Source organism: Calypte anna, chromosome 13 (assembly GCF_003957555.1).
Source record: "Calypte anna isolate BGI_N300 chromosome 13, bCalAnn1_v1.p, whole genome shotgun sequence".
Classification (NCBI taxonomy): domain Eukaryota; kingdom Metazoa; phylum Chordata; class Aves; order Apodiformes; family Trochilidae; genus Calypte; species Calypte anna.
Genome location: NC_044259.1, coordinates 4,322,966 through 4,349,083, shown reverse-complemented (window position 1 = coordinate 4,349,083; position 26,118 = coordinate 4,322,966). Strand labels below are relative to the sequence as shown.

The 26,118-nt window shown below is 37.7% G+C and overlaps 1 protein-coding gene across 4 annotated transcripts in view; it reads right to left on the bottom strand.

The window, feature by feature from the left end:
* Window positions 1-26,118, bottom strand: part of TENM2 (teneurin transmembrane protein 2) — a 426,310-nt gene that overhangs the window by 125,677 nt on the left and 274,515 nt on the right. For all 4 annotated transcript variants that reach the window (XM_030458892.1, XM_030458896.1, XM_030458893.1 and 1 more), the window contains one exon: window positions 24,336-24,574. In XM_030458892.1, the coding sequence (XP_030314752.1) occupies window positions 24,336-24,574 (239 nt within the window). The remainder of the gene's footprint in view (window positions 1-24,335; window positions 24,575-26,118) is intronic.

The following is a 26,118-nucleotide window of genomic DNA, read 5'->3' as shown; positions in this document are numbered from 1 at the left end:
GTTGTTCCTTTGCATACACGTAATGAAGTGGAGCTGCATGATTATGAATGGTCAAATTTCTGTCACAGTACAAAAAATATAATTTATAATTACAGAGTAGATGTGAATTTCTTATCAGGAATTAGAAAGAACAGTAATTTAATCACATGGCTGTAAAACCTGGCATGAGTGATAAAATTTAAGGTTTTACTCTCTACACAAAGTAATTATTGGAGTTAAAAGTTCATTACAAAGACGAAATAAATCCAAAGATGAAAAGTAAATATGATTTCTTGTCCCAAAGCCTCTTATTAATTTTCAGCGCTATAAACTGTGCATAATTCTTTCATGATAGGCTTCAAAAGGTATATATAAATATAGCCTAAATCATATCTTCACCCTGAGATAAAGGTACAGATCATATTTAGCATCTAGGCAGATTTGTACCTTCTAAAGATCCTTGCAAAGCTGATGCAAATAAAATATTGTGAATTAGATGTCCTACTAATCCAGAATAGATACATCTATGAAAACTTGTCTTCCTTTGCAGTGTTTTTTAATGGTAAAAAAAAAACAAAAACCAACAAAACCAAAACAACTATCCAATTTGACTTTAGTTATAGTTTTGAGAAAATATTTTTCCATTGTCCTTACATGATTCCTATAAAGGCTTTCCCATAATGGGTTTATTATAGCTGGTATATATTATATTTTTAAACTTATACCTGTCTTATTCTAGGCAGGTTTGCAAGTCTGAATTTTGCTTATTTTTCCTTCAACAGGAAGAATAATTTTTCTAACAAAGCAGAGACCAAGTTTGCCCTCCTGCATGTGTTCCTTCCCATCTACAGTTCTAGAGCAGGTAAGGAAGTGCAAGCTGCAAGCGAGGACATGATTTCAGTGTGATCACACCAATATGGAAGTGCAGCAGAAAACAGAAACCAATCAAGGGTTTATATGATGCCAGGATTTCAGTTTTGGATAACTGCCTTATTTATAAGTGGCAGAGTTGCAAATTCTCAGACTGCAGCAGCATACATTTTACCAGGAATTTCTCTCTGCATATGTCAGCCAATATATGAATGAAGAAAAGCTTACATATACATTTTAAATCCCAAGAATGATCATGATAGCACACCAGCCTAGAGAAATCCATTTCAAGCACTGTGAACCAAGAATAACAGAAGACAATTATATTTAATTCAGATACTTACATCCTGATTCATCTGACATCATCCTGATTTACACTTACTAAATAGTAGTAATTGTATTACTTTGCATCTTCTATTAAATCCTAAGTTGCCTTTTATAATAGGGGTTTTAAAGAATAGCTCAATTTGATCCTCTTTTTGACGTAACAAAATTCACAACAGAGATAGCAGAAATATCTGTTAGAGATGAAGCTGTTGTCCAAAACAGAACGAAGCCAGCTTATTGCATAGAGCATCTGATCCCTGATCATTTTAATGAAGCTTTCTGTCTCGCATACAAAATGGTGCAGAAGCCAGTTCTGAGGTCATAATGCAGAATGTTCATCATTAGCCAGGTTAGAGATGCTTAAAATCAAGGCCCATTGTAATCAAAGTCAAAACTGCAGAGAGAGCTTCACTTCAGACCTCATCTTTTTATTTCAAGTATTTGAGACTGCGAATATCATAACAATGCCCCCAAAGCCAGTGTTTTCTGCAGGCAATAGCAATGCAACCCATAAAAAACTTTACCCTCCAAAGTCAAGAGTTTAAACTGCAGGGTGAAATGGACATGAGCGATAACCCATTAGCATGTGCAACACTGTATACAATTAGTTAACCAATCACAGAATAAAATATGAGCTAGATTACATACTCTCAAAAAACTTTGGCTTCAATAACATATGCTTTTCAAAGCATAAGTAAATTATGCTAAATTACTATTACAATATATATTTAACAATATGTAGCAATATTGCTTAAAAATACCAATAAAATAACCTGGAATTATTCTTTAAAGAGAAGACAATTTACAGTACCAAGGGACAATACAGTAGCTAGTATTTCCTAGCTAAGGCTCAAGTTCTGCTTCATGTCTCTAACACCCAGCTGGCCAGCAACCCAACCAGGATTATGTATCCTTTAACTGTATCATCCATCAAAGGAAATATCGTATTACTCTAATCTAAAAAAAAAAAAAAGAGTTAATCTTGTATTATTCTACCCAAACAGTACGATAAACTGAGATTATTTTTGTTTCCATCCATTTCGATTTGGAAAAGATGCATTTGGTTTTTTGGTCTAATAGAGAAAATCTACTTCTGTATACTGGAAGTGGCTGTCCACACTACTTCGTGAGAAATAAAGTACACATGGCCTTTATTTTTCTAGGACACTACCACACCTACTCGTATATCTTTTCTAATCTCATCTTCTACGGTGGGTTTAAAAAAAAAACTCCTGTGATAACATCTCCAGAATTATTTCACCATGTTTTCCTATAACTGTGATTTTGACAATTTAATAAGTGCATACTTTCAAAGTAACAATGGTATTCTCTAACTGTCATGTAAAAGCAACTCAGGATTGCTATCAGTTCATACAATTCTTTCACAACTCTTCAAATCCCATGTTTTTGCAGAGTTTACATAAATTGCAGCTCTCACTTCATTCTTGAAAACAATTTTAACATTTGCATTCAAGTCCTAGAGGTAAATTCTGAATTTGGATGCAGGCTTAACATATTTCCATCCCTACTCTACATTGCAGAATTTTATGCAAAAGCTGTCCTCTTTTTGTAGAGAACCACAGGCCCTGGGGACGAAACAGTCTCTGGAGCAGTGCATTGTCAGCACTCAGACTGCAGAAAGAACTATGAAAAACTCTGCTTTCACATTGTGCTTTCTAAATCATCCTATTACCCAATGCAACAAGTAATGAAGCTGAAATTATCAAATCCTGTTCTGAACAATGAAACTGACTGCACAGCACCACCCGCCAGCTCTGAGGAAGGAATGCATTATATTCTGCTGTACGTTTCTGCGTCTGACCCATGAAGTTCTTTGAACCAATTTTGTATTTGAAACATTTTCAGAACTTACCTTCTCCATTTTAGCAAGCTAGACACAACACTCTCACCGAGTCCTGACAGGGAACAATGGGAGGGCTGAACATGGGGTGGCTAAGAACTCTCATTGAAAAAAACAGAGAATGCTGCAATAATTGTCCTGAGAGGCTAGAAAGGAAACAAGACTCTATGCTGACAGCTTAGCTCAGCATGAACTCTCATTTTTCACATGGAGCTAATTAAAAACTGAAATTAGTTAAATATGGAAATGACACTTGCAAGCACTTTAGCTGAATTCTGGCAAAATCCCTCTAGAGTGCTGTGACACTACCCGCTGCTTCAAAACTCCCCAACTGAATTTCACAGTTAAAAGGCTGAGCAAAGGGAAAATTATTACAGAGACTTCCAATTCAAAATGTGCTTGTAAAATTCTAAATTAAATTTCATGGTAGCCCTTTCAGTAACTAGGGACCTACTGTGCAGTCCAACGATATGGTACTCAAATAATGTCCCTGCATGTATTCTCTGATTATCTCACCTTTAGGCACTGTGCTGGTTGTGCCAGAACTATGAAGCTCACGAGGATACCAGCACTACAACGATAAGCCACATACTGCTACAGAAGTAGTTATTTAGAAAGCATGGACGCACAGCGCATAAAGGAATTACTTCCATAGTTTAACAGCAGAGATCTCAGAAAATCAGAACCCAACAACCAAAATATTTTATGTCTCATGATTTTAATTTATATTTGTAGGCGCTGAATAAATACGCAGAGAAGGGTCTATACTGCAATAAATTACATGGCCTATATATATCAGTGCTTTACAGGCAAGCTAATAAAAAAAAGCACTTCTGCATATTTAAATGGGCACAAAGGACCAAGGGACTGGATATGCATAAAAGGTATGATGACTGACATTAGCTTTTTGACTGAAGCACCATGTGAATTCCATTTTGTTGCACGTGACTTTTCTAGGAAGCAGAACAGCAAGGGTATTTGCCCAAGGGCAAACATGATTTCTGAATGCAATTTAACAAAACCCGCCCACAGAGTGGATCATTTTGGATCCATACCAAGGCATTCAGGATAGGCCAATCACTTTCAAAACAACTGGAGCATTTTCATTTTATTGTTTTTCCCACATTCCATCCCTTTACCCTTGAGGCAATCCCCCCCCACTGGACTGCGCCACTATTGTGCCAAAAAATTTCTGTCTAGGAGAGCTACCAAAAGATGCCACATAGCATGAAAGCCACTGTTATTCCCAAGTCTGCTGGCAGGGGGTACCGCTACACCCAGCCTGCCAAAACCTGTTCCCTGGCAGCTCTCTGTATAATCTGTGTATCACACTCAGGCTTTGCTAGTCCAGAGCCTTGAAACATCTCAGCTTACCCAGCTGGAAGGGATACGCTGCAGCTGCACCATCAGACCTTCTTATTTTATTGAATTTTGAATATGCAGTTTCAAAGCAATTCAAATGAATTTGCCTAAGGCCTCAGATCAGTAAAAGTACTGATACCATCTGCAGCAGGCTTCCTAAATTTGAAGCATTTAGAAACAGGTGACAATAGGAGCTTTCCATGTAAGGACTGACACTCATGAAAAGCCTGCTAAACAAACTTGGTTATTCCCCATCTTGGCATGGAGAGAATTGTATGGCTTTCAGCTCAGTTCTCACAATAGCACTGGTAATAATGAGAAGTTCCATTTTACATTTTTTTTTAATTCCTCTATATTTTTCCAAGTTAAAAAGGAATCATTGAGTTTCAACTATTTCAGAATATCTGTATGAGTGGGGATATAGAGCAGATTGTGAAGAACATGAGCTCTTAACAAAAGGCTGTATTAAGAAATCCTGAAACCAACATCTAGCATGTTGAGACCTCTTTCAGGTTCATGAAACTCCAATGAGGTTATTAAAATATGGGTTGTTGTAAAGAAGAAAACTCAAAGGCATGATTAAAACACCCTTCCCTTCACACAGTACTTTCTCAGGTAGAGAACTGTAAATCTGTAAATAACCAGAAAAGGCTGAATGACAATAATAAAGAAAAAAAAAGTTATCTTGATGCCCTATGTGGCATATATGATGGACATATTTAGTTACACTGAGCTGAGTCTCACACAGAGTCTGCAATGCCAACATAACCCTGATCTGCCAGCTAGGAAACCACTAATGTTTGCCCACTCATAATGCCATCCAATTCCTCCAGCAAGCAGGGGCAGTTGTCCATACTCATGTACCACTTAGAATATGCCTGACAGGTACAAACTTAAACTTCCTGGGCTACATGCCTGGCTGTCTATACAACCAGGAGGCAGAGTCTCAGCCACAGGAAGCAGAGTGTGTCAGCTCGGCTTGAGAGCTTTATAAGAACTGTGACGAGGTGGTTTTGGTCCCAGGACAGAGCCAGGCACTTTACGCTGAACGGGGAGTCAGGGTGCTGCTTATTGGTTTCTATTGCTTCATTGCCCTGTTTCTATATACACAGCCCTGTCAGAGTAAAGGTGTCACAGATCACTAGTACCTACTTCTCTTTTCTGTAGGTTTTAAGAGCACCCATATGATTTATAGAAGTTACAACCTTATTTAGGCAACAGTATTCTTAAAGAGAGAGGTTATTTTTATCTTTTTCTCCCCTTCTGTCATCCTACCTGAGTACACTAACAGAAAGATACAGCTTGGCAAGGGAGCTGGAGGCAGAAAAGGGCAATCTGGGGAAGGGTACTGTCAGATAGAGTCAGACAGCTTACTTTTAATAGCAATCCTGTCAATGACTTATGCCTTTTAAAAGATCCCTAAAGAATAAACTATAAAGAACTTGCTGAAAAGAACAACATATATTCCAATCAACTTGTGACTGTACTTCAAATCTACAATGAACATTCACTCTCCAAAGTGCTTTATACTATACTCAGTACATGATGCAAATGTGCGTAAGCACCACTGGGATAAAACCAAAGACTTACTTACAAGGGGGACATCCATGCAGACAACTGCTTTTGTCACTTATGCTTCTGGGAAAGCATTTATACTCAAAAAGAAAGGAACAGTGGCTTAAAGGTGAAAAATCAAGACAAGATTTTCATCTTCAGAGGTATGTAATAATTCTCTTATTCTCTTCCCTCCTCTCTTATTCAGAAAATTTTGATGAAGTTTAAAAATTGGAATCAAGGAAAAAATCTGAGCCTGCAGCCTCCCTTTGGGGAGGGAGGAGAGAGGATCGAGCAGAGGGAGCTGTCAGAAAGAAGTACATTATTTATTATTTCCATATGCAATAAAGTACAGTGGTGTGAGTCTGGGAGTTACATCCACCAAGTGCAGCCATCTTTGCCCTTCTAGGAACTGTTTCAGTGCTTGAAGGGATGCAGCATGCACAATGCAGCCATCTCATCCTTGTGACATAAACCAGTCACCACATGCAAAAAGCCACAATGCAAAGATTATTCCCAAAGCTGTGGCAGAAAAGGGCTACTGTTCCAGGGTACTGGCAAGCCAGGTACTCCTAGAGAATTGCAGAAAGTCACCTTCTGACTTTGCCAAATACAGGGTCCTCAGCAGAAGCTACACACGTTTTGCCCCATTAAAGTGATTCTGGTGTTCTAGATAATCTAAGTCATTAAACGAAAACTTTGGTTTATCTTTTAACTTGTATTTTAGCAACTTTGCATCCATTAAAATATTGCAAACAGTGGAATCAAACCTACAAAATCTTACTTACAAATGCAGACTTTCCTTTTGAGAATAGCTGTGCCAGCATTGATGGCTACACTTGTGACAAAAAATTTTCAGAATGGGTCCATAATGCATGTTCTACCTGTATCTGCACCCAGTCCTCAAGGTATCTCTTAATTAGTGGTATTATTTTCTGAAGTATTCACTACACCTACCATGTAAATTCAATGGCAAGAATTTTAGGATTTATGTGTAGGAGAGATCAAAATAAAAGTATCCTTAAATAGCTTAAGTGTTCCTTAGCCACTTGTTCCATGTTTTATGGTTTCCACTGATTTGAGTAATATCCCTCAAAGTGAGCTGGAGGATAAGACATGCCCTATGTGAATTCATCTGCCATCCTTCACAGCACCAGTTTTATGCTCTGCAACCAACTGTGGCCAATGAAATACCACATATAATTTATACTTTAACATGAACCCATCACTAGAGAGACACAAAAAGTGCCATGCAACAGAGGTTCAACAGCTGCATGTGCAACACAGAAATGCAACTTAATTCCTTATGGAGAAATGCAAGAGAACTATATGAAAACAGCAGAGGCTGGGCCGCAACAGTTTTAGTCATGTCTTTAGACAGATGCAAAAAAATCCTTAGTATTTGCAAGGAAAACTGGTTTACTTTAAAGTAACTGGCAGTATTCCCTTGTAAGATCCAAGAAGCAATTTTATGCTTTGCACAAGAAGGGTACAGCCACTGACAGCTTTGTGAAATCAGGGAGAATGCAATGTCTACTGGACTGAGTCTAACTGATCATTAGACCAGAGTAAAAAATCTGGGGTTGAACCCTGTATGTTCACTCAAGATTGTTCCCTCAGAACCTTTTCATCATCTCATCTGCTTATGCATGATTTAGAGTTGAAAGCTTCTAAACCTGATCTCAGTTTGTGAAAACAAAAACAGCTCAGAAAGGCCTGGGTTTTCACCCAGCAGGCCCTGCTTGAGCCTCTGGGGTGCCTTATCACTTGTGAGGAAAATAAATGTTTCGTGAGCTAAGAAACAACTTGCTTTCTCCATCAGCACCAGGCTGACATCACCAATGTCCCTAGTCCCTCACTCACCTCATGATGTCTTGCTGGAGGCCTGCACACAGCCCAGGCCCTGCCCCATGCCTGCCCAGAGCTGCAAGGGAGCTCCCTGCACACAGCTGAGCCCTGCCTGGGGCAGTTATCCTCAGGAGAAACATGGCCCCTGATACCTCACAGACAGCCCACATTTGATACATGTGGGAAGGAGTGATTCAGTAAATACCAATATTGATCCTTAAGACCCTTAAGAAATCAATTGAGCAACATCCTATGTTACATATTCTCACACTGGATTTGTGAAAAATTGTCAAATGTTACACCTAAAAACTTGAGCACTTCTCAAGCAGCCACAGCAACATTAGTCTGGTGTACCTAGGCACTGGCATCCTGGAGCCTGAGTCAAAAAGAAGAGCACAACATTGCTGGTTTTCCTCCTTAACAGAAGCACTACAAAGTAAGGGAAGCTGTGACAGGGAAGCAAACTGCAACACCTGCCCAGCACAGAAACAGCCTCCACTTCCACCACCCTTCTCTGGCACCTTAGAGCCGTGGCATGCTGCTTAGCTTTGTTTACCTCAACAGTCCCTTGTGGATGGCTGCATGGTGCATTGGTGTAGGCTGATGATTTAGTGGTTGCCTGCTGATACCAGAGGGAGCAGCATTTTCCTCTTCAGAGTCTGCTTTGTAAATCAATCACTAAATTATATGCTATTTCATTCACATATTTTTGGGCTTCCATCTGAAGCAAGACACCTGCTGTGGTGATAACTGACAAAATATATGGAACCTGGGGAGCAGATGAGGAAAAGACGGGAAGAAGAACTGTGACTGTCTTTGCACATGCAACCTACTGACAGAAATACTCACGTAAATGGCATGCAAATGCTGTAGATTGAAGTTACTCAATTTTTGAGTAGCACAAAGCATACCATTGCTGTTGCACCAGAATACAAGCACTTAAAGAGCAATCTTCAAAGCAGGAAAATAAGATGTACCCAGCTGTGTTTAAATTCATATGCATTGAGAAGAAAATCCTTTTTCTATACTAATTCCACCAAGAAATTGAAGATTAAAAATTATCCAAAAGGTGAACAAAATTCTACAGTCAAACTGGAATGACCATGAAAAGCAGAACTGGTTTTATTAATCTGTACCTTAGAAACATGTGACTTAAAACAGTTTTGCAACTTCTACCCTAATTAATCTGTATCATTATTTGGTTGCAATAATGATCTTACTGTCCAGATCAAAACAAAACTTCACAAAACAACTAACACTTTTCAGAGCAATTTGGGTATGTTGGCAGACTTGTCAACATGAAAACAAATCGGTATTGCTAACATTCATATTTCCTTATATTTTATCTTTCCTTTGCAAGGCCTTAGAATTTTTTTTTCAGTAGCAACATACTAATTACTTTCCTTGGAATCAGAATCAAGATTCCTGGAGATTTTCAAATGAGAAAACACGTTATCAACTGTAACAGGAACATAAACAAAAAGGAATGTCTTCTACATGTAACAGCTTTAAAAGAAGGAGTGTGTAGTATCTGCATTAGAAGATGGATGAGCAAACCTGAGGTGAGCAGATTTCTGTGCAAGCAGAGTCATTTTGCAAGCTTCACTAAGAGGCTGGGATCTGCTCCTTCCAAAAGAAAATCAACCAGAAAGCAGAAATAACACACTGCTCTTTTTCCTTGTTATCTAAACTTCTTTCCATCAAGCTGTATGGGAAATAGAATATAACCTATCTTCTGACCTTCAAAACAGAGCGCTAATGTAAAATATTTAATTAATATGGTTACAGCTTCTACCAAATCAGATTATGCTTCAAGTAATTTTATTTTTTAAGGTTAATATCCTGCTAATAAAAGACTATAGACTGATAGCCTCAGAACCTGATATTTGCCATTTAGTCTCAGAACAGGAGAAATACAGAAAGATTCCCCCAGTGCTCCAGCTTCTCTTCTGCTCTGAAGAAATTGCTCCTTTATCATTGTTTATTCTGGAAAAGCATAATACTTTATCTAAAATAATGACAAGAAGGGACTTAGCACTGAATGCGGACAAAAGGGCCTCAGACCATTATTCTGGCAACAACCATCAGGTTCACTTAATATCACAGGGTTTGGTCCCCTCAGCAGAGCCTCCCCTCCTTAGAGCTGGGCTGGGCTGATTTCCATTTTCCTTCTGCTCACCTTGCAGGAGGAAAAAAAAATACAGAAATAGCTGCACTTCCCCAAGAAGCAGTGCTTCCCCAACAAACAGCCTGAAAAGCAGTATTTTGTCCCACAGGGGCAATAATTTTGGGTCCTGAAATAAAAACGGATAAGATTGTGCTGAGAAAGCAAGTCCTGCATCCTAGAAGCCCAGATGAAGACTTTAATTGCTTTGGTAGCATTCAAAGCTACAGCACCCTTCCTGCATGGAGCTACCTGGGGAAATCAAACTCTAGAGAACAAGTGATTAGGTGGAGCAGGACAGTGAGAAAACCACTGTGACAAACAGATCCAAAAACCTCTGCTGGCCTTCACATTAAGTAGAAAATAAGAACACACCTTCAGTAGCACACCAATATGGTTCATTAAAATAACTAAATAATATCAGTTATTCACAATTAAAGGTGTTGAGATGTTGGTTAAAAAATTATTTTGCCTACTGTAATGGAAAATAATGATAAAACACGGCTCCAAACGTGAAATGAACAACTAAGATTCTCTGATAAGTGTGTGCAGTGAATCTTGTGTTAGCATTCCAGTACTTGGTGAAGAAGTCAATTCATTATCAACAGATACTTTCACACACATTCTGGCCCTGAACTACCTGAAAATAGGCATGAATAGGAATGAAACTTAACCACTTTGTGCTATGCTTTCTTTTTGTTTTGAAACCCAACACTCTTCATTAGCTCTCGTTATTACATGACAGAATATAGAGCCTGACACTACCCAAAGCAGAGTCAAACCCAGCATACTCAGGTTCAGTTTTTTACAGTTATTTCAAATATATACGTTATTGAAACTCAGTGTAGTAATCCAGAATGTAGGAATAACAACATTAACTTTCCCCCCAGTGAAGTGCTTATAAACTAAATTACCATTAACTATTATTCATCTCCGTTCTACAAAACAATAAATCCTAGTCTTAACTTCAAGCATTATTTTTTGAAAAACAATAAGTAAACTCATTGAGCAGGAAATATAACTTTTGTCTCTTTTTCATTCCTCCAACTATCATTATTTACCAGAAGCTAATTCAGCCTATTTATAGAAAAATCAAGCTGTTTTTTTGGCTTTTCTGTACTAGAATTAATCAGAAGCAGCATGATCCCACGTTTAATTTCAATCACAGCAGCTACTGCTTCACAAATAAATAAAACTTATAAAAAAATTTGTTCCTCCTAAATGTGATACTCACTTTTTCTTATGGAAAATAAAATCTAGAACAATGGCTTCTACATGAACTTTTGTTCATTTTTGTAATTACAAGCGCGCCACAGAGTATGTGCTTCTGCTCAATAGAATCCAAGTGCATAAGTAAAACAACATTTTTGAAAGACATCAGTGATATGTGATAAGATGTCCATGCAATTGAGAATGAAAATGTCCATAAGGCAATACAAACTGTGTAAGAAGGAAGTAAAAAAAAAAGGTTTATGATCAAAAGAATCTATCAGTCCTCACTTTACCCACAGAGGCAAGGGCTATCAGGTGGTGCATGGAAATCCTTCTGTAGACCTGGGATTTTATTTCAGTTTAAGTTAAAGAATTCTGTTATCAATTTGCTGGCTAGATTTTGTAGAAGGATAGCAGAATTCAGCCCAATCTGCTAGTCCTTCACTAGGACACTCGTTCTACATGTTCTCCTTGCATGGCATCCCAACCTATTTCTGTCTTGTAAGCTCATACAGCTGGTAAGTGGTGACAGAGACATTGTGAAGTAGTGGCTACAACTCTGCCAAGGTCAGGGAAGAAATAGATGGTCAAAGCTATCTGATATTACATTGAAAGAGGAGGAAGTGAAACGTCTGCATTGCATCTTCATCTCTCATCTCACCCTGTGGTCACAGAAGCTTGCATCTAACCTTCAGCCAGTGAAACAGATAAGCTTTGGTTTAAAGTCTTAAGAAGTACCTAAGAAAACTTGCAGCTTGAGTTTTGCCCAATGGTGATCTGCTTTTAAATCCATACTGCCAAAATGAGAGCTAGAGGGATTTGCATTTAGTTTATAACTGGGACAAAATGCTTTTGTCCTAAAGCCCTGAAGACTTTCTCTAGTACTGTAGTTCCCAGAAATGTACACAGAGAACAGCAGTTTTCTGGAGACCCAGCTGATCTGTCAATCTGTTGGGAGAGTCTAGATTTAGTGTTCAGTGAACTTTATGTATGTTATACAGAAACTTAGGTAAAAGATTGCACTGAAACACCCTGTAGCAACAATGGGTCTGTCACATTTTTCATAAAAGAGAACAATTCATAATTCCTTATCAGTAACTACTGGCAGCCAGTATGTACTAGATTACTCCAAAACACAGCACACTCTTTGATACTATGAATTTCACCTCTGCTGCAGAAAAACCTACACAAGTTTATTAGTTCTCATTCCTTGCTTCATACTTACAAGTGCATTTCCTTCACAAAAGGCACACATGGACTATTTTTATGAACGGGTGTAGGTGAAGTAAAATTCTGACAAATACATAAGTGAATGAAAATATAGGGGAATTATTTTCTTAATTTCTGTTAATTTCTAGCACTATTAGTTACTTTTCGTACAGAGAAAATCTACGTAAGACTTAATTGATTCTAGTAACACATAAAACACATCACTAGGACATCACTAAAATATACAGTGAGAAATCAGTTCAGTTTGTAGCTATGTACACACATTAACACAAACAAAAAGCAAACTAGAGACATGTATAAGACAATTCCATCTATTGCATATTTAGCCTTTTCATAATCTGCAGCCTAACCTCTATTATAAGCTTGCCATTTCAATTCAGACCTTTGACTTCCAAGAAGAGGCTTTAGGGAAAACTGTATATATTCAGGATTAGCTTTAAAAGGTAAAGCTATCATAGAGTAATACTATCTTTATCTTAACAGACTACTCAGAAAGTTCCAACTGAAATGGCATTTTATACTAAGCAATAATGTGTCAATTTGTAAACAGCATGCAAGGCAACTGTATTACTGAAAACCAGGGATAATGACTGCAGGATTTCCATTTCCTGAGCTGACAGAAGGGATATTTTCACAACAGTGGAACACATGGATTTCAAAGGCCTCCCCCAGCCCACAGCTGACACTGACAAGCACCATTACTTCCTGAAGGCTGACCAGATACTGCATAGTGCCCATACAGTTAATGGAAATCATAGTTAACCATAGATATTCCAACCAAAGAGGGTAAGAAGCAGTCTCACAGCCGTAAAGACACTCCCTAACTAAAGTGAGGAGAAAGCATCTAGGATTTTGCATTTTCTTTGAGCCAAGAAGGTACATGATTTCCCAAGGGACACAAAGATTCACTGTTGTCTTCATTATAATTTTACTCCTTCACCTTCATCTACAACTACCTGCCTGCCTAACCTTTGTCTTCCAAGACATAGAAGTCTTTTGCCTCTGAAAACAAAAACATTTGGGGCCACATAGTAAAACTGAGTAAGAAAACTTGCAAATTTCAACTAAAAGTATCCACACAGAAGTTTACTGGTGATTTGCTCTGTTCAGTAATTTACTCATGTGGCAAATCCCTGAGTACTGAACTTAAACTACTTCACTGCTTTGAACAACTGTAAAAAATTATATGCAATTCCAGAGTCACGACTATACTAAAGAAAAAGCAAGGTATGAAATAGGTGCAACCAATACCTCTTTTGCAAAATGGTCTGTGATTGTCAAGAGTGTACAAGCTGTAGCACGCAGCAGAAGCTACTAATGGACAGCATTTAAAACAAAATCTGCTGTGGAATATTAGAGGGTGCTGAGCGCTGAGTTTTTTCTACATGTTAAAGACAACAACAGTTCCTAAGTTTTGGCCCCTGAGCTGTTGTTTACACCTTTCTAGTCAGGAAAGCCAAGATCTGTGCTAAGGATAAGGCTCCACAGTCAAAAGGTAAAAAATAGGATGAATTTTATGTGGCCCAAAGCCACATATTGCCTCTTTTCTGCGAAATGACTCAGTGCATACTGGTAACAGACACAGGGCAAAGGCATCCACCTTGAGAACTGACAGTTCCAGGGTCCAGGCCATGAACCTGCTAATGCTTGGCAGGGGAGGATTTGTGGCACTACCCACAGCCTGCAGTTCACTCTTTTCCCCTGTCTCTGGAGCTATTTAAATAGTCCTAGAATGAGCCCAGGGAGTGCACAGACTACTCTATCAGGCTGCACCTGCCTACTGACCCCTCAACTGTGCTGCACAGAGAACAAAATCATCAGCAAAATACTCCTCTGATCAAAGTAGCTACTACAAAGTCTTCAGTCTCAGATTGAAATGCAGGTTGGAATGCAGATAGCTTTAAAACTGGCAACCAGGATTTCCAGAATGGGGAATCCCATATTAAATATTTGTTCCTAAATTCATGGGAAGCACAGTCAAAACAAATTGTCACTCTTTCAATTTATCTGCCATGTATCTAGTGTTCCAGGAGTTTCAAATCAATGTTAAGACAATTGCACTGTGTTTAAACACCTTTTTCTGTTCTAGCTGTTACAGTTTTCTACTGGTAAATATGGCAGAATATATGAGTGATTTATGAATGCTCACTTAACAAAGTCAAACAGCATATTAAAACAATACTTCACAGCACAGTGAAACAGAGTTCAGCAAACCATTTCCACAGTGATGTTTATAGAAAGAACAAGCAGAGATTTATGAAAAGAAAAAAATAATCTGAGGATGAATAGAACCATGTGTATTAAATGCTGCTAAACCTTTATATATCCCGAAAGCAAAAGACATAGCTCATTCTGCCTACGCAAAATCTAAAAGATAATATAAAAATCACAGCTTTTCAACCTTAGTACTTTCCATTTACAAATATTTTAAGATGAGATTGAATGAAACCCTTCACTAACCTACATCCTGAAAACCAGTATTATTTGCACTCTCTCTAATAGCATGCCTACACGAGTGGGCAGTGGAGATCAAATGACAGAAAACCAATCAAGCAGCAAGATGCATCATGCTCTTTTCTTGAATGTCTCTAAATTCACTGTTTTCAGTAATAGTAACACACTTCCTTAGCCACAGGCCTAATTGGTGGCACTTGCCCCTGGCTGCATGGACAATTGCAACGACCCAGGTTGTGAAACTAAATAATGAGCCTGTGAATTGAATAAGGAGTGTCAGAACAACAGAAGGAAACACTGGCTAAGGAGGCACACATCTGCAGCTGTAGGTGCATCCTCAGCTGGTGCTCAAGGAGAATGAATATTCTAATTTGTAGTCTATTTGCTGCAAAAGGATACCAGTTTAAGATACGCCATGGAGTACAATATCACAATCCAAGAAAAGGAAAGGAAAGCAACTTTTCTGTATTTCTGAGAAGAAATAGCTGTCTCTACCATCACATCATAGTTTTACTATTACCAGCTAATACAACAGCAGACAGAAAGTGCAGCTGCGGTCCACAGAATATTTGGCATTTGGGCCCAAGCATAATCCCTCATGTAATGGAAAACCTATTTCTATTTCTGCACCCTTGCTACTCTTCATACTGAAGAGGCTTGCATCTGTCTCCCATTTATTGAAGCTTATTCTTCATCTAGACAGCCAGGTCTGGTTTGTGCTAGAAATTATGTTTCAAAATAACAATTTTTGTATTATTTATTTTAGGATTTTCAGGAAGCCTCCAGGGATGCAGAAAAAATCTTCTTGTGAAAAAGACCCTAATACTCTTGATGAACCAAGCCCCAAATCCCTGACCTACATTTTAAAAAATTGGTGTTTTTAAGGTTCAAAATAAATAGAAAGACAATAACATTATTTTAAAAGTTAAAATGACATAAAGGCATCAAACCTAAAACCTCCCCATACAAGAATAAGGCTAAACAGATCCCAAAATTTTTCTTAATGAGCAGGGTCCATTATGAGCTCTTCCCTTTTCTTGTGGGGTTGGGGTTTTGCATTTCAATGATTAATGGAGTCTCAGAATGTAGAAGGTGTTATGCATGAAGCAAGAAACAACAGGTATAATAAACATTTTGGTTCAATAAATCTTACATGCCTAAATTGCATGTCTATTCTTTTTGTGCTCTCTGCTGCCTTGTGGCCAATTTAAAAATGATTGCCTATTTTTAGGTCCCAACTCTGCATCACATTCTTATATGCACCGTTCTTTGCTCAGAAAAGACCTTACATGATATAGGCATAATAACCCACTACTGTGAGATAAATGTGACTATGAAGGTGCATTGCCTTTCTCTGGTAACAGTTACTGTGCCTGCTGTGAAACTGTTTAATTTGATAGTAGCAGTTTGGCTTTGCACTTGCCTGTGGTACAAATGGGCTACAGTTGGCTTATGAGGCCATAATTAGGATACCCAGAATGAGCAGTTCATGCCCTACTTGCTGAAGTAGCCATGGACAGGACCTGCTGATCATCTCCTGCCTTCAGCATCTCATTACTGCATTACTTATATGCAGTCATCTGCAGCTCACAGGCAGCAAGAAGACTCTTGCAGAAAGAATTATTAAACTGGAAGCAGAAGATGCAAATAAAAAAAAAACAAAAAAACCCAACATAAACAACAACAACAACAAAAAAACCCCAGAAACCAAAAGCATCACTACAAAAATTGTATAGTACACAAAGATTTAAACAAAACAAGTGTTAACATGCAGGTACAGGCAGGATGTATGCAGCAGACTGACTGACCTTTCAAGGAGTGGTGTCTAATCTAAGTCACTTTCTGCAAGGCAAAAAAGGTGCCACAGAAACAGAGCACCCCTTTGCAACCAGCAAATGGGGAAACTTTTCTGTCACACTGGCACTAGTATGTGCAAACATCTGTTCTCTGACTTTCCTCAGAAAGTATCAATTCAGAAGAATGTTGGAAGTAATCAACTAATCAGCCAACCAGCAAATTAAAAAGAGCTTTAAAATTAAGCATAGCACTGTTACAAATTATGTATATTGCCTGCTAAAAAACATGATGTAAATCTGGACATCCCAGAGAAGAAAACAAACTAAACCCAGAGCATATTTAGTTTTAGGTAAGGTCCTATAAAATCAATATAAGAGAATGAAATCCCTTTTGCATTCAGGAATTATATTAATATAAATGCTTGTCTTTTCTGGTCATTATTTAGTAATAGCCAAGATAAAGACATTAATCATATCTAATAATCACAGTGGGGCTCAGAAGCAGTGATACTCTCCATTACCAAATCTGCTCAACATACAAGCCTAAACATGACTTTTTTTAACTAACTACATTCTTCATTTTGTCATTGTAATTCAAACTTCTGCTGTCAGAAACAATTATGAGAAATGAAGTATTCACGATTCACTTAATATTAAGGAAGTATACATGTATTAGCCAAAAAAGGAGGCTCTCCTTGCTACAGCCCTTATTCTAATAAATAACAAAGTCATTGCCTCTCTCACACTAATCATGGTCAAATCCTTTTGTGGAAAACAAACATTCACTCATACTCAGTGAAAGGATTACATGTCTTAAGAGTTTAGCAGTCATCATTTTTCAGGCAAAAAATGCCTCAAACCATTAGCAGTGGTAATAACTCCTCTCAGTGGGGGACTAACTGGGGACTGACTGACTGGCCAGGGAGCAACTCTGTGGGAAAGACCCTGGAGTCCCAGTGGGCAGAGAGCCCAACATGAGCCAGCTACACACCCTGGCAACAAAGGCAGCAGCTGTAGGAACAGAAACACACCCAGGAGACCCAGGGAGATGATTATGCCCAACCACTCTGAAGTCATTAATATGCTTCTAGGATAGCTTCACCCAGTTTTGGGGTTCCCAATAAAACGATGACATCAGTAAAACAGAGCAGGCCACCAGGGTGGCTGGGAGCTTGAGCACTTGCCCTGGGAGAAGGGGCTGAGGGAGCTGTGTGTGTTTGCCCTGGGGAAGAGATACCTGTGGGGGCTTAAAAGCAGCCTCCCAGTACTTAGAAGTTATCAAGAAGATAGGCTCTTCACATTGGTATACCATAAGAGCACAAAACAAAGTCTGTGCACTGAAAAAGGGCAAAACCTGGACATAAGGAAATACTTATTTCCACATGAGGACAGTCAAGGAGTGGAACAGCTTGCCCAGTCTTTTTCCTTTGAGTCCTTCAAAGACTAGGATGGACTTTGGAGATGAAGCAGGTATGAGCAGAAGACTGGACTAGAAACCTTGAGATGCTTTCCAATCTGGATTGTCCTATAACCTTGTAAATCTAAATCTGGACTGCAACATTTGCCTAGGAATCAGACAGGTTGTCATGGAAAACGCTGTTTCTTAAACAAGTTTCTTAACTGTTTCTTAAACAAGTTTTTAAATTACTGAAAGGAGGTAGTTTCACCACACTATATGGTGAGTTTTTCCTGTGTTTCATAGCGCTGTCTTTTCTGTTCTCAATGTTCCACTTTTTTCCCCTCCGTATTTTCTGTAGCTTAACCTGTCTTATTTTCACTACTTGAATGTAATCCCTATTCTTCTATTTCATTTTCCAGCAAGTTCCCTGAATATTTGCTTATCTCTATAGTATACTTAAGTATTTTTTATTTGTGTTTTCATAGCCATTTCATGAGGAAATCCATGTCACATCTTTCAATCTGCTATTACTACACTGAGCAAGAGCTGCGGTCCTAAATGATCACATGTACGTCTACACTAAAATGAATAAGATCGTAGGCATGCTAAGTGCATAAGAACACAACGAGTTAGCAGAGAATCAGAGCAGCAAATAGTATATATGACTCCATACATGATCTCAGTACAAATAGCTGCTAACATAGTAATGTCTCCCTAGGGAAAAACAAGACTTTTTATACTGATCTTGAGCATCAACTTTTCAGAGAGCATGACCACAGGTTTATTTAATAAGTACCTCTGACATGGCATTATATTAGCAAAATTTAATCTTCAATATCCCTTATCCTCAACCTTTCTCTGGACAATGATCTCATCTTAGTATGCTGGGTGAGGTTATAAAGCAATTCTCATCACAGCATCTCAAAGCTTTTGTGTAATTTTTGCTCCTGACTTGCTGCAAGACTTCTTTTGCAACTACTGACCTCTGCTATCTCTTTGCCCTGACAAGACTTTATACCTGTGATATGGGATTAAATACTTGACTACTAAAAAAATTTATAACGTTCAGTACTTGCACTGATGAAAGTGAAAACAGGCTCTGTTGCACAGCCATTATGAAACCCAGGGCGTTTTCTTGTTTGTGTATTCTAGGACTGTGACACTGCATGTAAACACAGCATGTGCTTCACAGCTGAGGTAAAGGAAAAAAGAGAAGCATACCTGAGGAAGTAATTTCTGCAGCTTTGAGTTGAAAAAGCCAAAACCCCAAAACCTGCACTGCATAAATTATAATTTTATGGATAAACGACACCACATTGCTTATTTTTGTTGTACCTCTACCACGCTACATGTTTTGAGTAGTGCAGAATCAGATAGAATCGCTAAATTCAGCTGAGTAGTTACAATACTTGACTCAAGTTTACAGTGATATATTTCAAGAGCTTCTAAGATGGACTACCACCACCTGTGAAAATCCTTTTTCAGAGATTCATGCTATGTTGTGCAATATGCATTTAAAACCAAACAAAAATGTGACCTTCCAAAACCAAACCTAATAACACACAAAGAAAAATATCCACTTCATCTCTTGTTTCATGACAAGTTTTCAGAGTGTTTCTTCAACTTAAAAGCTAAGCAGAAGGGTTTTCACTTTCAAATACTAAGCACTGAATAACATTAGTCAATTATGGAAACACTGGTTTCACTCTAATTTCAAGTGCTGAGGTTTACTGGATTAAACTCCCAACAAAGGCAAAGGGAATCCAACAGGCTGCCAAGACTGTCTCTTCACACTGAAAGGGAGCTACTTCCCTTATCTCCAAGATCCTAACTAGACAAAACAATAGGTTTTCTTGGAAACAATCTCTAGCTTTTATTTTTCACTCAAGAAAAGCACAAGCAAACCATACTCAATATCACATATAAAACCTCCGACTCTTTGTAGTGCCATGCATGTACAGCATGCTGGAGCATTCTGCCTCTGGGAAAACTGACTCCTTCACCTAATCAATTTCTTGCATCTTTCGACTGAAACAGGATACTTGATAGGCTAGAAAGTCACATCTGAAGTTCCTGAAGCCAAGCTCCATGATCCCCTACACCAGTGCATAGTGTTCTTATGCAATGGGGCCAGATGGTTTTTGCTGCAAGGCTCAAAGCCTCTCTTCTCAGAGGTAGCAACAGACAAGCTTGCCAAGCTACTACACCTCTCTCTCAGATTGACTGATACCAGTCAGTTAGAATTACTTAATGTGTGACATTCAGAATATGACAGGCATATTCTACAATTTAATTACTGCCCCCAATCTGACACCTATTTTCAATGTAAATTTGAGAAGAGAACATTCTGTCATCAGCTAATCCTGCAAGATGCAGAGCTCCTTCAGTTTACATTGATTTCAAGTGAATCTGTTAGCAGTGATTGGCAGCCAGATGACCTCTGCCTCTCAGAGGTTCCATCTTTGCATCATTTTCCCTTTTATCAGTCTTAGTTTCCAAAATGTCTAGCATATTTCATTTCAGTGAAGCCTGGACAAGACAAAGTCAGTGGCTTTCTGACTTTACAAGTAAAAGAAACCAAATGCAATGTTAAGAAATGAAATGTAGGCTGCTATTTGTCAAAAACATCTCGGAGAGAGAGAAAAATCAACTGATAAAACAGCCACTTGAACAAACTGTTTTGATTAATCAAATCTGTGGAAACAGGGTCAAAAGTAGAGTTGGACTTACAACTGAAAGAAATTACAAGTATTAATGAACTTCACTTACAAGCACATTCCTTAGCAACTACCTGATTCATTTGTGAGAACGTTGTAATTCAACTTGATACAAACACCTGAAGAATACAATTTCATGCAAATGGTGGTAGGTACTCTTATTTGAATCAGAGCAAAGATGAGACTTTTACTTTCAAATCTAATTTTTTCAGAAACCTGATAAATCCCATCTGGCACAGAAACTAATACTTTTGTGGGTAGAAGAGGGATAGCAAAAAATATCAACCACTCTTCGGCTACATGTTTTTTATCCTTAAAACACCTGTGATGCTTTCTAACAGCAAGATGTCTAACAAAATATTTGCTCTATGATCATGCTTTTATTTTAAATTATATTAAGGAATAAAAAAACCCCCACATTTCCATTTGCTTAGTTAACTGCCAGACACTTTGTCAATTCATCTCTGTCTATACCACAGAAATGAATATATTTTATATTTAAAGTTTATGCAGAAAACTGAAACTTTATCATAAACCTTATGTGACTTTAGGGCCAAATAACACTGAAGAGTGAGTTGAAAGATATTCATGTGCAACATATGCACTAGGTAGTGCAAGCATACTAGTCTCATAATTTCTATAATTTCCCTTGTATTTTTTCTGTACCTTCTTGCACATAACAGGAGTAGGTAAAACAGAATCAGTATTCCCAAAGTTATCAGTCTGTGTCTCAATATACTGTTTCTAGGTGGAATATCTTTAAACCTATTGTAGCTTTTAATTTTCCCAGGAAATAACAGGGATTTTTGGGTTTGGGTTCTTTTTTTCCCCCCAAAAGTAAATTTCACAGACTTTTAAATATACCACATTTTAAACATACTGACATGTTGATGGTCACATGTTCTTTGATACACAGTTAGATTGATGGGAATCAGAGGAGCATAGGGGCTTAAAAAAAAGTAATATTTATGTTTGGCAGCAATTACTTTGTGGAAAACAGAAGGTGACTCCCTTTTTCCTCTTCTCCTTTATTCTTTAATATTTTTTTCCCACCAAGTTTGGCATGAAGTTGGAAAAAACTAATTTAACATGACAAATGCTTTCATCACTTTTATCACCTTAACCTCTGAAGCGAACACTCTGAAGAAGACAGTACGTGTGGTACATGCTTTTCTTTCGACACTTTATAAATTACTTTCTTGTAACTGGGTTTTACCACCAGTCCAATATCTTCAGGATGTCCTAATCTGAATGGCTGGCTCTACATTCTTCATACGTCACCCCTTGATAAAAGAAATAACTCCTGGGTTTTGTGAAATGACGTATGTCTCAAACAGGATTGCAGACCAATTTTATTTACGTGAGTGCTGGATTTTACCACAATATTGTGCACTAACACCAATTTATACTCAGCAATTCATTTACATCTGGCTACTGAAGAAATAGGGAGAAGTGATAAACTTAGCTTTAAATAAACAGAATACATTCTGTCTACCATATAGGGAAAAAGTTAACTTAAGTGAATTTGTCCTATTCTCTGCTATTAAAAACAGTGTAACTTCAGCCACAGAAACATCTTAAAATGTTCTTTTTCATGGAAACAATCTGAATTTTTTTTGCCTCTGTCTAGTCCCTTAATGAAAAGAAATCCAAAGCTGCTTGATTTATTTTCAGCCTGGTGAATCTCACGTGTGTCTACATTTCTGCAGAAACTTGCTCAGGGTGGAGGAACCTAGGCATAGAACAATATGTCTAAGATAGCAAACTGTACACATACGAAACCAAGCATATTTTTAACATCCATGTGCCATTTCACAGTAACCCAAATGCCACAGAAACTTACAAGAATTTTCCCCAGACAATAGGATAAGTTTCAGAAGATAATTTAGGAAAACTCAGATAACGTCAGTACTAACTGACGTTAAGGAAGACTGACGTAAAGGAAGAATCTATCTAAATATCCAAACTTCAATGGCCTTTAATGGATCTAACCCATCAATCTACATGTGTCTTAAAGGAAATAGAACCTCCAATTTCCTTCTGACAAGGTATATTGTCATTATTTCCAAAAACATTGTGTTTCTTAAAATTTCATAATGACCAGGTTAAAGTTCAGATCAGACCAAAATCTCAAATCTGTCCTAATAATTGAGGCTGTGGGAAAGTGAGAACTGTTAACCTTGGGCTTAAGTAAAATGATGAGTCCCAACAAGACAAGCAGGGGGAAGGGCAATATTGCAGTAGCTCCTCCCAATGTATTTTGATGTCAGAATTTTAGGGATAGGAGCAGCTTGAAATACGGCCAACACCCTCTTCCTAAAATCTGCTTTCTTGTATTCATTGCACTCATGATTCTGTAGTCAGGAATGAAGACCTCAAAACTGTCAAAAGGGACCACTTATGTAATTACTTGAAATAAAGCATTCAGAAATTACTAAGAGTCAATGCATTGCCTTACATTCTCTCTTGTCTTAGTGTATAAAAGTGTATAAAGCAATAACCATGTTGCACAACTTTGCTTTAGATTACAGTAACCTAAATACCAAGGAAAAATACATTTCATAATCCATCACTTCAAAGTTATTCACATGATTAAAATATTCAGCTTGCAGTATATAATTTCCCATGAGTATAATCACTCAAACAGGGAGCTGCTGTGTGATAACTGTCAAGTTCAATACATCATTTGCTTTCCAATCTTTTTTTATATATATATTAGACTAAGGCTTTCATTCTTCTGAGGTTTTCTACAGGAGACATATAGAAAGATGGTTAGCTCTGTGATAGCTCTGTGATATCACCATATTGGTTAATTCACTGGAAAAGGTAAAAATACGCAGCTAGGCACTTAGTGCAGACACTTAGAAACTAACTCCAAAACAAGGGAGTTCTTTTTACCCAAGGGAGAGGAAGTCAGATATAAATTAAGACAGGCAAAATAGCAGGAGCATGTTAAAAAGTCTTGAAAGACCACAGAAAAAACCCATAACATTTACAGTTTCCTTTCTACATTTTTGCGTATAAAATAGTAAGGATGCATGAAATACAGAAAATAATAACACTCAAAATGGAACTACTGAGAACTAACACCACCAGGGATTTAGGTACACGAACAGATACAAGACTAAAACTTAGGAGTCAAAATTATTTTGTGTATTTTATGTAAAGGTAGAATGTGGTATGTCAATTCAAGTTAGCTTCTGTTATTTATATGGATTCACCATCTATCACAATTTTTCCAAATAGTTTTTAAACATATGGTAGTACATGAAAAAAACATTATGTCACCCTCTGTTTGGATCATCCATGAAAGATTTTTACCTGACACATAAAATTAACTGCACATTGACAACCCTGAATAGATTTCTTGCTTGCACTAATCTCATGACAGTGAACAGGACTTGAACATTTTCTTTTTTCCTCATTAATAAATATAAAAAATAATAATTTTCACTGCTCAGTAAGAACACAAATCTACAAAACTGACGGACCATCCTTTCATCTACTCAAGTCTCATTTGCTGATACAGTCATGCAATTTGACAGAGAAAATACAGACTTACCTATAAAATATGCTAGCAGGATGGCAAGCAGGACTGCAGCAGCAATTGCAGATAAAGCAGCACATTTCCAGCTACAATACTTGGAGGGTTTTTTCAGCTTGAATGCATTCCTGGAGAACGTATTTCTAGGTAACAGTCTGGGAGGTGGAGTATAGACTGTTCCTGAGGTCAGCGGGTAACCTGGGGAAGAACTACTGAAGAGCGGAGTAGTTCCAGAAGATGTCTTAAACAAGAAATGCCTGAAAAACATAAAATTGAACACAGCTGAAAATGGCAACTCCTGTCTTGCCATTTCTTGCAAGAAAGAAAATCTCCTATTCCTGTTCCATGCCATAATGTGCTAAATTGAACTAGAACAAAAAAAAAAACCCAATAATTTTGCACGAAGTGATAAGATGATGAAAATTGCCAGTCTTTTTGCTACCAGAGTATAACAACTTTCACTAAAACAGTGTCAGGCTATCTGCTCAATCTTTTCTGTAATTAGATGCATCTTGACCAGACACTAGATAAAACAGCAGCATGACAAATGAAGTGTCTTTGTGTACCAGTTGAGATGGTACCTGCAAGAAGTGTGAGCAGTCTAGGAACAAAAGTCATATTCAGTTGTGATGTCACTTTCAATTCCTTTTTGCCTGTGTTCCATTAGGACTAAGCAACTAATTCCACTGCTAAAGACCTGCAGCTTATATTTGTACAACAGAATACGTAAAAAGAAAACATTTATTGAGTTCATAGGTTTACATGACTTCCCTATGGGATCTGCTGCCCAACAAATATTCTGAGATTAAAAAATTACGAATCTCATTTAACACTCTTGACAAAAGCTGCCAGCAAAAAAAAATCCATTATGAATGTATAAAGCAAAAAACAGTACTGTAAGAAAAAATATTGCAAGAATTAAAATGCATTTTCTTTCCCCTAGTGGTACACAGGTTTGGTTCAAACTAAAGCAATCACTATAAGCACAGAATTCAGCAGAAGACGACTTTTAGTGCTCATAATTTTATTAAAAAGATTAGAAGGGACAATACAAACTGCCTAACAAATTCCCAGAAAATTATGCCAACAATGGAAAAAGCAAACTAGAAGACTGGATTTGATCTCTAGATTAACTTCTCATACTCATGAAGAGCTGACTACAAACAAGTTCTCAATATATGATAAAAAGAGAAGAAAGGTGGTGGTCTTCAAGAGGGCCATTTGTTTTGAGACAGAAGAACTCTGAAGATCAGTCCCATATCCTATTCCTTCACAGCTCTGAAAAACAAGTTCTCCTTGGAATCAGCAAGACTGAAGATACTCAGTAGTTTCCAAAATCATCAAACCCAGTCAAAAACAACCCAGGTCTTACTTCAAAAGTAAAAAAAACATTAACACTTAAAAAGCCAGCACTGTTTATTACAACAATGATTTTGGAAGACTGAAATTGAAATGTCTCCTCAGTACATTTTCCAACCCGTCATCATGCATGAGTGCACTTAAGAGAACAGAATTTACAGCGTACTTAGTATACAAACCAAAGTGATTTGAAAGTGTATTACAGTGTTTGTTTTGAAGTGAAACCCAGAGCATAAGTGGCAGAGAATTTGTACACAGGTAGCAGACAGGTAGGATACCAGTGAAAGGAAGGCTGGCCAGGTTCCCCAGTTGTACCATTAAACATTCACATTTGAAGACAGCTTCTGAAAATATGTTCTTTTTTTAATGCAATCATTATGAACTCTGTTAATGAAAATGAAGAATCAATTAATTTGACACTGTCTTCGGTATTCAGAGATTT